This window comes from Xyrauchen texanus, chromosome 9 (genome assembly GCF_025860055.1).
Source record: "Xyrauchen texanus isolate HMW12.3.18 chromosome 9, RBS_HiC_50CHRs, whole genome shotgun sequence".
In the NCBI taxonomy this organism is placed as follows: domain Eukaryota; kingdom Metazoa; phylum Chordata; class Actinopteri; order Cypriniformes; family Catostomidae; genus Xyrauchen; species Xyrauchen texanus.
In genome coordinates, this window is record NC_068284.1 from 21534748 (window position 1) to 21546866 (window position 12119).

General features: G+C 39.1%; 1 protein-coding gene across 1 annotated transcript; it reads left to right on the plus strand.

Moving 5' to 3' along the window:
* The first annotated feature begins 7192 nt into the window (after nucleotides 1–7192).
* On the plus strand, nucleotides 7193–11582 carry LOC127648572 (cytochrome P450 7A1-like). The gene is made up of 6 exons (XM_052133215.1): nucleotides 7193–7359; nucleotides 7803–8043; nucleotides 8145–8749; nucleotides 9111–9241; nucleotides 9335–9513; nucleotides 10020–11582. Exons 1-6 carry the CDS (start codon nucleotides 7277–7279, stop codon nucleotides 10317–10319), a joined length of 1539 nt encoding a protein of 512 aa, XP_051989175.1. The 5' UTR covers nucleotides 7193–7276; the 3' UTR covers nucleotides 10320–11582.
* The last annotated feature ends 537 nt before the right edge of the window (nucleotides 11583–12119 follow it).

A 12119-nucleotide genomic window follows, 5' to 3' on the forward strand; every position in this document is an offset into this window, starting at 1 on the left:
TGCCTATTAAACAAGAAAATTGTACCAGACAGATATGCATTTTACAACTAATACAAGACCTGACAAGTATGTACAGTTAATAGAGCTGGCTCTCAATTCTAGTAAACGTGGTAGTTTCTAAATTCTATTGCTAATTTTGAAAGAACGAGAGTAAGAGTAAGCTCCCGGCCATTTCAGCAGCTTAGTACAGTGTTTTGGTAAGAGGGACACAATGTCTTGTTCCCTCCATCATGGAACGGAGGTTATGACAGTAACCGAGACGTTCCCCTTCTGTCATTCACTCAACATTGTGCAGATGTAGATCAATCAGGAGGGCCATCTTCAAGGAGAGGGCCTTTAGTTCGACTGACTCTAGCGGCTCAAACGGGGCTACGGAGAGATCCTATGAGGGAGAACAGGCATGGCCTAGGAGGGTTCAGCCTCTGGGCGCCTCTTAGGAACCTGATGATCAGGTCGTGCTTCCCTAATGACTTACCGTCCACTGCGTTGTGGTGATTTGCTATGGTGGCTACATAAACATTCAAGGTGGAGGGGGACAGCTGCCCCTTCAGCCTCTCCTGCAGGAATGAGAGCACTGACCTGACTGCGCACCTGTGTGTTTCTTCAGATCGGAAAGAACACTAATTTGCGAATAGGCGCCACTTTAGAGCACAAAGCTGCCTGATAGATCAAAAAAGCTCAAAAGCTGCTGGCTTGAGTGTTCGTGTCTAAGATGGCTGGTGGTAGATCGCTTAGAACTTCCGCATCCCGTCCAAGGGCCAGTCGTGGAGGTTCGAGAGGTCTGGCCGTGGATAGTTTGGGCAAAACCAATTCTGGAAAGTGACTTTATTTTGACAACATCAAACTTTCCAATGCCAGAGAATGATTAATATCAACAGAATGTCTAGAAACATACCATAACTGAGTAATACTTTTGCAACACCTAATACATTTAAAATAACATTATCATGTACAAATTGTCTGGGTTACGTATGTAACCTCAGTTCCCAGATGGAGGGAACGAGACGTTGTGTCGAAGAAGCGACACTAGGGGTCTCTCTTGAGCACCGAATATACCTCTGATCTATGAAAAAAGGCCAATGAGAAGTTGGCAGCTAGTATTTGCATACCCCGCCCCCGGACATATGGGTATAAAGGCAAGGAAATACTTTGAGATCATTCAGGATTTTTCTGAGGAGCCGGAAATGGTCCGGCCACAACAGTGGCTTGGCTCAGCGACGTGGCAGGGAGGACACAACGTCTCGTTCCCTCCATCGGGGAACTGAGGTTACATATGTAACTTAGACGTTCTCCGTCTGTCGCTCTCTTCAACGTTGTGTCGGAGAAGCGACACTAGATGTACAATTTAAATCACGGCATGCGCTGAGCTGTGTACATTTTCTGCTGACACAGGAGCGGGCAGGTATTTTACGTGCCAAGACGACCAGCTGTGTCAGACTGCACGTACCCTTCCCCAATGCTCCAAAAAAGTAGTCGGAATCCTTCTGGTTACCCTAGACAGGGGAACAAGGCGACGCTTGCCAACCTGGGAATGAGCCAAGCCTGGCTGGGCCTCTATTCTCTCTATGTTTCTAGCATAGAGCAATAAATGGCCGGGGCCCTTACATGCATCAGCTGAAGGGGGTTTTACCTTGTTTCCTATTCTTTCAGGGGGAAAAGACCCTGCGGAGACCACACCTGCCCGGAAGGGCGACTCGTGGAAATTGGCGCGATGGTAGATCCAACCTCAAGGAGGGGGGAGTTGCTACAACACGGCAACCGGAGGGCAGCCGGGGACTGCCTTAGGAAAATGCGGGTCCACTTTTGTAAAGGGACCGTATCGTGGAAAATACACACAGGGGGTCCGTGTAGGAGTCCTCACCCTGTGGGGCACCTATTCCAGTACAGGGTAGATTGAGTACCCGCAGTGGATTGGGTCAGCGAGTTCCTCCGCTGAACTGTGGACCCACAAAGGCTAGGGAGGAAACATCCAGGGATCCGAGGAGTGGGATCTCCTGGGAGAAAAAAACACAAAATTTTACCTCAACCGATGGAAAGGGCGCTACATGCAAGCGATTCACCCTGCCAGCCCATCAGCGTGTTACCGAGTTCTACTGGCTCGGACCTGAGAAAACACGGGATGATACTGACTCAACCCTGAGACTGTAAAATCTCACAAAGGTATTGGGTGTCGCTCAACCCGCTGCTCTACATATGTCTGCCGGGGAGGTTTCCCTGGCCAGTGCCCATGAGGATGCAACACTCCTTGTTGAGGCACGGCCTGGGTGGAGACAGCGTTTCCATTCTGCTGTCCCCTAAAGCAGACAAAGAGCTGCTCAGAACATCTAAAGCTCTGCGTGCGGTCCAGGTAGGTACGCAAAGCACGTGCCAGACACGAAGCTGCGCAGCTGCGTTCCCGTTGCACACTGCGCCCCAACCCAGTGTCGGGACACCTGCTGCAGGGGCACACCTGCCCGTAGAAAGCAGAGGTCTGGGTTTGAATGTCTGGCGGCAGGCGGGGGTGATCGTCACACGGTGCGTGCCGCGCCGCCATGCTCGTCTCGGGACTCGATTCCGAGCCAGTGCTGAAGCGGTCTCATATGCATCAACCCCAGCAGCGCGACCGCCGCGGAGGATGCTATATGCCCCAGGAGCCTCTGGAACCGTTTTAAAGGGACCGTTGTACCTGGCCTGAACTTGGCGAGGCATTTCAGCACCGACTGCGCACGCTCATTGGTGAGGCATGCTGACATTGAGACTGAGTCCAACTCCATACCTAGGAAAGAGATGCTCTGAACCGGGGTGAGCTTGCTCTTTTCTCGGTTGACCTGAAGCCTCAAGCGGCTGAGGTGCCTGAGCACCTGGTCTCTGTGAGCGCATAGTATTTCATAACTGAGTGCATAACCTTTTCTCAGGTTCAGAGGTACTTTTGGCATCCCAGAAAGACCCCTTGTATCACTTTATTTGACACAACGTCTTGTTCCTTCCCTCGGGGAATGGGGTTACAACAGTAACCATGACATTTTGTGGTTTTCTTTGATTTTACTACAAAATACCATACTATGGTAAAACCATGGTTAATTTTTGTAAGGTAAGGTGACAGTGGTAAATACACTGCGGCGATGCCCCTATACTGTATGTTAGTGTTTAATTAGGAGTGCAAATGGCATCTAACACTATTTGTACTTACTGCAAAGAAGATGCCTTTTGTTGCTATTTACACTTTGTGTATAGGATGGGAAAACAATGGGACAAAGGGGAATTGAACCCAGGTCGTCCACTTGATAAAAACACATCCACACCATCTTTACAACGACACAATTGCAATGACATTTGAGGGCTCAATTTGTCTTTAATTTACACATAGTGACAATAGCACGTATCACTATTTGCACTTAGTGTAAATCGAATTTGCACTTGAATCAAAAAACTATTTTGATTCAGACAGATTCACTGATGAATCATTCAGGCCGACTTAATTAATCTACCAATAACTGAAAAAAAACCTACTAAAAAGAAGGATTCACTCCAACATCGGACATCACTGTGGCTTGTGAGCAAGTTCCATTCTACAAAAGCTCTAACCAAGAGCAATATTTAGATATTTTTGAGCAGAGCATAACAAGAAAAAAATTATATTGATCATACAAATTTCCATGACTTTTCCATGACTTTTAAAGATTTTGTTCATTTTCATGACTTTTCCTGCCCTGGAAAACACTATTTTAAATTCCCTGATATTTCCAGTTTTTCATGACCATGGGAACCTGTCCCATTTATTAAAAAAATAAAAAAAAATAAAAATAACTGTCTACCATTACTGACAATTTTCAATATTTTGGGAAGAGAGAGATTGCACTATATGTGCACAGACCTGATATGGCTACATTCAGTGCATTGTGTATTAAATTATTACACGTAATTAAGTGCTTTAGCTGTTCTCCCTTCCATTCATTATGGAAGGAAGCAATTAAGACTAACTGAGATAGAGTCCTTGCTAACAAGTTACAGTAAACAGTTTCCCATTTATATCTGCATTACCATTTCAACTTCAAGGTTAGTTATAGTCTTTAATCTCCTGGTGTCTGTTTTCCTTTTATGGCTCTGTAAGGGCCATAGTGCATAGTGCATAGTGCATAGTGCATAGTGCATGTGAAGCATGCTGACAACATGAATGCCATATTACAGTATAAGACACACAGAATTCTGTTTAAAATGTAATATTTCCTGTGTAGCAGGCATGTATTGCAATTTATCCATCCTTATTTTATTTTTGTCATTTTTTTTATTGTGGTTTATTATTAGAGGTGCAACAAATGCTAATTGTTAAAAATAATATTTGCTTGGTCATGATTTTCTATTATATTTGCAGCTAATTATCCATTCATCAAAAATGGGCTCCTTTTAATTTCACAACCTTCTCTGGCAGTCATCCAATCAAAGTGACTGTTATACGCAAGGTTGGAGAGTAACGGAATACATGTAACGAGATTACACCTTTAAAATACACAATTTCAGTAACTGTATTCCACTACAGCTCCAATTCAAATAATTGGTAATTAGAATGCAGTTACTTTCAAAAATTATTTTAATTACTGAAGAGATTACTTTGCATTTTATTGTCATTTGTTTCATTTAATATTTAGTCTATTCAGTTGAAAAACGTTTATCATATAAATGATGCGATCCGAGCATCAGAGCATAAAGCTAAATGTGAACATGCAAAAATGCTATTTTTAGCCCTTTTCATGCATGTTACCAGCAGAGTTTTTTTTTTTTTTCAAGTTGGATCACACATAAATTATATATTTTTTCTCTAGTAAGACCTTTTATATTAGGGCAAAGATACAGTATAATGCAAAAATCTTATTTTAATGAGAATTATATATATACTGTATATATATAGGCAGTTTGATAGCGGACACATTACAGTAATTATGCATGAAAAACTGCATAGCGGACACAAACAGTAATTATGCATGAAAAACTGAAATGCTGGCCATTCAATTATTTTGTCCTGAGTAAAGATTTCAGTGTTGTCATATTGACTGAGATGCCTTTCACATATGGTTCACAAATAAATTGTTAAAATAAAAAATAGTTGTATTCCAGATTCCTGCTAAGCATTTGAAAGTATCAAAAGTGAGAAACTACAGAAAAATACACATCTCAAAGATGCAAATATCTTTGCCAAAATATATTGGTGAGTGGATGAGTGTGTGTTTGCTGAAATTTTTCTCAACCAAATTTCAACCAGCATATAGTCTCTCTCAGGATTTTCCTTGCTGAAGGGGCATTATATTAAACAATTTTCTTCTTCATCATCATATTCTTATCTACTCTCTTGCTTTCAATCTTCTCCTATGTAAACATCATTGTCACCAAAATCGGAACGGAAACATATTAACAAGCAGGACAAAGCCAAAAACCAAGGCACAAGTGGATGTTGTTCGTGATCAAACCATCTATTTTTATAAAACACAAATAAAAGTTTTTTATTGTAATCTTGCCCTGTCTGGCTCAAGTAAGTGTGCTAACATGTCAAGGTTTTTTTTATTTTGTTTTATATATATCCTTTATTACAATGGAGCATTTATAATGTTGTATTTCACTGTCTCAGAAACACAAACTTGACCAGCTGGTATACCTAAATCTTTAAATTTGGAGTAATATTTAACTGATGTTTAAAAAAACTAGTGAAATTCTGTTTTCAGTTAAGTTTAATCTTTAAATCCATGTGAAAAGTTACTGAAGCCGTAAAGCTTTATGAATATCTTCATGCCATAGGTGAACCCTTTCACACTGACTGATTTTATTGGTTTACCCATGTGACACTACAGTTTACTTTTCAAACAAACAGTTTGTGGCAGTTTGTGAGTTGGAACTAAAAACGTTGCAGAAAAAGACACCCGCTCTCAGGATACAGTATTGAACGATTTGTCTGCAACAGATTAAGCATGTTTTATCTTTAGTTTCAAGGTCAAATGAATGCCTGACCATCGCAGTGTTAATTATTAAAGTTGAATAACATGGCCTTCATCTGGCCCTTATCAAAAAGTTAACTCATTGTGAGAAATGTCATATTGTCAGATATTGATATTGACTGCTTTGATAAGATCAGCAACCGAATGGGAAGAAAAGCTTATTTTTTATGGGTTCAATTGCCAATAATATCCCAGTAGAATGTATAATTGTTTGTAATCTTACTTTTCAGACTGATGCATTTTAATGTTAATATATTTTATGTGAAAAAATTATTTCTTTCGTTCTTTCCTTTTTTCTAAATAACAAATATCAAACTAAATGTTTCTTAAACCTGCATTTGCCTTTCAGATTTACTGTAATTGTAATAATTTTTATGTAATATATATATCATTTTATTTTTAGCTTCCAAACTGTTTAAACTCACTGATTGAAAATGTAAACAAATTTTCAGGTCTTGGTCTGAGTGCTTAACAACAGTGAATAGCACTTTATCCAGAAGTGACCTTTGTCAAATTAGGGTGACAACAGTATTAACCTCTTTTCTGGCAAACAAATAATTGCCAATTCATACAGGTTGCCTGACCTCACCTGATCAGCAAAGGGAGGGATGCACTTAGGAAACCTCTGTTCAAAATATGACTAATCATTCTCTATACTTGTAAAAACATACAAAAAAAAAAAAAAAAAACCCTGGTATTTGAATATAAAAATGCCTTTTATATAACTTATATAACTTCTGACTTTTCATCATAAATCAGGTGTTGTGTTGCAATCAAAACACGAACAATAGTTGAGGTGTCAACATGCATTGTTGAAAACTAGTTTTGTTTTAAGACTTTGTTGCAAAAGTTTGCAAGAACAGGACCAACTAGTACAGGTTATAGATGTATGCATACACAGGTACAGACATGAATTTTCATAATTCTTAAAATACAGCATGTCTTAATAAATATACTTAAATCTTTTCAGTAACTTTAAACATACTAAAAATCACCCAAATCAAAAACCTTGAAGCTCTTTCCCAACTCTGCAGTACTATCAAAGTACAGTCTACTGGCCCTCAGGTGGAGATGTCCATGGACTCCGTTCAAGGACACACACACCTATGCACACATTTTTCCTAGAGGCATCTAGGAAGACGTATTCTTAGAGGCGTGTTGTCAGAAAAAGGGTGGGGGTCAGTCATTAGTTTGTTGAGCTACGTCAGAGGCTGTGGCTTTTGGTGAACCATATAAAAATATAAAGAGCACAAAGACCTTATGAGTGCATCTTCCAGGATTACAACCTCACCAGTTTCTTTACTCCAGCAGTCATGATATTAAGCATTGCCCTCATTTGGGCCATCGTGGTAGGGCTTTGCTGTTGTCTTTGGCTTATCACAGGAATACGCAAAAGGTAAAAAAATAAAATAATGATTTGTGTCTAAAAGCTTCACTTAGCTGCTTTTTGTTTCAAACATTGACTAAGGTCAGACAACATCACTGGATGGTGGGAATAACATCTTTTGTGACAATTTATGTTACCCTAAATCATAATTTCTGCATCTGCTAAATGACTTTAGGTTGTCAAAAACCTGGTGTAGTAAATTTTGGTTATGTTTTAAGATCTTAAATTCTTTAAAAGAGACCAAAGTTGATTTTTTTTTTCTTTCTTTTTTTCTTTGTTTGAACCAAATCAAGATTAAGTTATTTTGAGTGACTGCATGAGTGAATCTATTTTGTTCCATACCCACATACAGTATAAGGTGAACAGATCTACATTATAGAACTTGCCAGCTTGATTCTTAAACCATGCATTATGAGCTATTATTGTACTGCATGTCACTGTTGGTGTTTCAGACAGCCTGGGGAGCCTCCAGTGGAAAATGGCTTGATCCCTTACCTTGGTTGTGCTCTTCAGTTTGGGGCCAACCCTTTGGAGTTTCTTCGCAGCAGACAGAAGAAATATGGCCACATTTTTACATGCAAAATTGCTGGGCAGTATGTCCATTTCCTCTGTGATCCATTCTCCTACCATGCTGTCATTCGTCAAGGAAGGCATCTGGACTGGAAGAAATTTCACTTTGATGCCTCTGCAAAGGTACAGGGAATAAATTATTGTTTGCATTAAGAAGCCTACTATATAAAATACTTAAACTGGCATAAAAAGGTACATGTGAAGATGTGCATGTGTTTTTGCAGGCGTTTGGTCATGAAAGCATGGATCCCAGCCATGGTTACACCACAGAGAATCTACATCAAACCTTCCTCAAGACCCTGCAAGGGGAGGCCTTGCCTTCTCTCATTGAGACCATGATGGAAAACCTGCAAAGCACCATGCTGCAACCAGGCATGCTGAAGGCAAAGCCCTCTGATTGGCAGACTGATGGTATTTTTGCCTTCTGCTATAAGATCATGTTTGAAGCAGGCTATCTGACCCTCTTTGGAAAGGAACTGGATGGGGACCAGAGTGTTGCACGTCAACAGGCCCAAAAAGCTCTGGTGCTCAATGCTCTAGAAAACTTTAAAGAGTTTGATAAGATCTTTCCTGCTCTGATCGCTGGGCTCCCCATACATGTCTTCAAGAGCGCCTACAGTGCCCGTGAGAACCTAGCCAAGACTATGCTCCATGAGAACCTAAGCAAGCGCGCCAATGTGTCTGACCTCATATCCTTGCGCATGCTCTTAAATGACTCGCTATCTACCTTCAACGAGCTGAGCAAAGCCAGGACACATGTGGCCATTCTGTGGGCTTCCCAGGCCAACACTTTGCCTGCCACCTTTTGGACCCTTTTCTATATGATCAGGTACTACTCCTAGTCAGCATGTGCAAAGCATTCTGTATAGTAGTCACTCCCTAAGGTTATCATCCAGCAAAGGGGAAACACTGATAAAAGAATTACTCAATCCGATAACTCTTTCTTAATTGGTGCTCTTGGCAAGACCTTTTTCTGTGCCTGCATATGTATGCACAACTGTATCCTTAGAAAGTGATAACTATAAGCCATGAACTGACCTACAATGTTTGATGTACAATGTGCAATATTGGGTCTACAATGTAGAGTGTTGTAATGGTTTTTTTCATAGACTTTGAATATATGATGTAACACAGAAAAGTTGCAATAATCTATTTGTTCAGTTGCTGACAAAACCTCTGCTTGTTTCCAGGTGCCCTGCGGCCATGAATGCTGCTAGCATGGAGGTGAGGAGAACATTCGAAAGTTCTAATCAAAAAGTCGATCCCACAAATTCTCGACTTGTACTGACAAGGGAACAATTGGACAATATGCCCATTCTAGGTGGGTGGCACTTTGAAATTTTTTAAAGATTTATGTATTTGACATCATTAACGTGCCAAAACTAAAGCTTTCCTGTGATTTCTTGAACAATAGACAGTATCATTAAAGAGGCTATGAGACTGTCCAGTGCATCACTGAATGTGAGAGTGGCCAAGACTGATTTCCTTCTTCACCTGGACAACAAAGAGTCTTACCACATCCGCAAAGATGATGTAATAGCTTTGTACCCCCCGATGCTTCACTTTGATCCTGATATTTATGAAAATCCTCTGGTGAGTATTATGTTCTTTTAAGCTGATGTTTAATAGACAAAATTGACAGGCTTTTTCTTGAGCTACATTCTATCATATGTATATGGAGTAGCCTATATGTAGAGCACTCTCTATATATACTCTAAAACTAGAACTGGGTGTTGCTAAACTGGGTGTTGCTACTTCTTTTATTATTATTATCCTTGATTTTATGACCTCATATTTATTGAAAGAGACTACATATGGAACATTTGTACTTTTAAAAACTAATTGGACACAACATAGGACCATTTAATGTGAACTAACGAAGGCCATTTAAAATGGTCAAAAGCTTGAAAGAAATGGTAATTATTTACAGTATACATTATAGTTATACATTCATACAAACCTAAACTACTTACCTAAAGTAAAAGTCCATGGACACATTATGTCAATTACCCATTAGAGATGTATACAATATATTACAATTTAATAATAATCCTCCTCATTAATGTTTTTGTTTGTTGTATAAATCTTGTCTCAAACAGATATACAAGTATGACAGATACCTTGATGAGAACGAACAGGAGAAGACCAACTTTTACAGAAACGGACGCAAACTCCGTTACTATTACATGCCCTTCGGCTCTGGGGTGACCAAGTGTCCGGGCCGCTTCTTTGCTGTGCATGAGATGAAGCAGTTTCTGTCTCTAATTCTATCATATTTTGAGATGGAACTTTTGCACTCTGATGTGAAAGAACCACCACTGGACCAGTCTCGAGCCGGCCTGGGAATTCTGCAACCTACCTATGATGTTGACTTTCGATACAGACTCAAAACTCAATAAGAGTCTCGCAGTTATTTTTGACTCAACCGTGAACTGTAAATAATGTATATTTTGTGTCATATCCAGCCAGACAAATGTAAATAGGATTCAGTTGTGTTTTCAAGTGATTTGTGAGAGATTTTAGGAAGTTTGGAATAAACTTCAGGACTTTTCTTTTTACAATTTTCAGTAAAATGTTCTGCACGTGAACCATGTGTGTCCATAGCATTCTGGTCAATTTCTGATCTGTATAATAAATGGACAGTATTTTAAATATGCTATTGTACAATGATTAGAAATCAGTAACAGCTTTTCACTAGCTGTTTTCCTTTTTTCCTTTTTTTTATGTTATGTGTTTAATGATCCTTAATGTACAAATTAACTTTTTAACCTAAACATCAGAGTGCATGTCTTGTTTTTTTAAATACACCCACTTAAGGGAACCAAGGTTTTATGGGGGGAAATTATTATTTTGTCTCCAAGTATTAGTATTGATGATCAACCAGGGTGTACCTACAGTTACTTAGTACCATAAAATGAACTATTTCCATTATGCCAGATGGTTTCTATAGATTATATTGTCTCTCCTTAAATTTAAATTAAACGAGGTTTATAAAAACAGCATTGAAGGATATCATAATGTAATTCAACCAATCACTAAAAATATTTTCAATTGTTTAAACAAGATTGTTTAATCCAAATTGACTTACAAATGAGAAATATAGCTGCAAGCGGCAATCATCGGGGGCCAAGCACACATGGACCTTATTCACAGTAGCCCCATATTTGGTTTTTGACATGATGAAAATGAGAGTGTGAGGGACAATCTAACATAAATGTGATGTTTTGGAGATGAATGCAGGAATTGTATTTTATATTTTTTTTGGTTGCCATGATGTAACTGTTCATCAAAATGAAATCTACTCATTATATTGTGTAACATGAAGCTTGGATGTGGGATATTTCTACCTGATATATTTTATGTTTGATCATAATGGCATTTAATTGTATGATGATCATAATATTATAACAAAAATATATATATAAAATTGGAACGATCCTGTTAGCCTAGCATGTGTTAGACTGTTATTAGAGACATGTCAGAGCAACCATATTATAAATGATGCTGCAATGCGCACATTTGCGTTACAGGTACTTATAGAAAGAGTACAATGTAGCATGATTAGAACAGGTGTCTTTGCAAATGTTTGTTAAACAAGTGTTATCATCATGTAATGCAGAATCTTTGCTTCACAGAGTGATATTTTTTAAATAAAAGGTATAGTTCCAAGTTTTACATCTTTCTAGTTTTGCAGTGTTTGTGTGAATACAGGCCTCTGCGTCTTGGCAAAGGTGGAGTGTAATATTTGTAGGAATTTCCAAGTTGGAAGTCGTATCGGTTACTGTCGTAACCTCTGTAAGATTATATATGCAGAAGAATTCCACCAACATGATTTGAATCTATGAAAAAACCCAGCCTTTCAGTTTGGAATGCGTCAACATCATAAATCAAATGGCCAAGGCATCCTGATTGGTCAAAAAGGCCCCTCTGCATCCTGATCTTCCACGCAGCATCAAAGCAGACTTCTCTTTTGTAAGGTTACAGGGACCATCAGATTTGCAGAACTCTAAGACTTCTTAATCTTCATTTTAATAACTTAATCTTAATCCAGGAACATTTTACACAGTCACAGTACTTTGCTGAATCAACTTTCTAACTTGTATAACTGACAAATTAATGATCATAGCCTGATGTACCTCTTTAAAATGTGTGTAATGTTTCATCAATGTTGTATAACCCATGAAATAATCAGGATTAAT

Coding starts and splice junctions, on each gene's coding strand:
- LOC127648572 (XM_052133215.1), top strand. CDS start 7,277: ATGATATTAAGCATTGCCCTCATTTGGGCCATCGTGGTAGGGCTTTGC. Junction 8,750..9,110: donor ACCCTTTTCTATATGATCAG/GTACTACTCCTA, acceptor GCTTGTTTCCAG/GTGCCCTGCGGCCATGAATG. Junction 9,514..10,019: donor ATATTTATGAAAATCCTCTG/GTGAGTATTATG, acceptor TGTCTCAAACAG/ATATACAAGTATGACAGATA.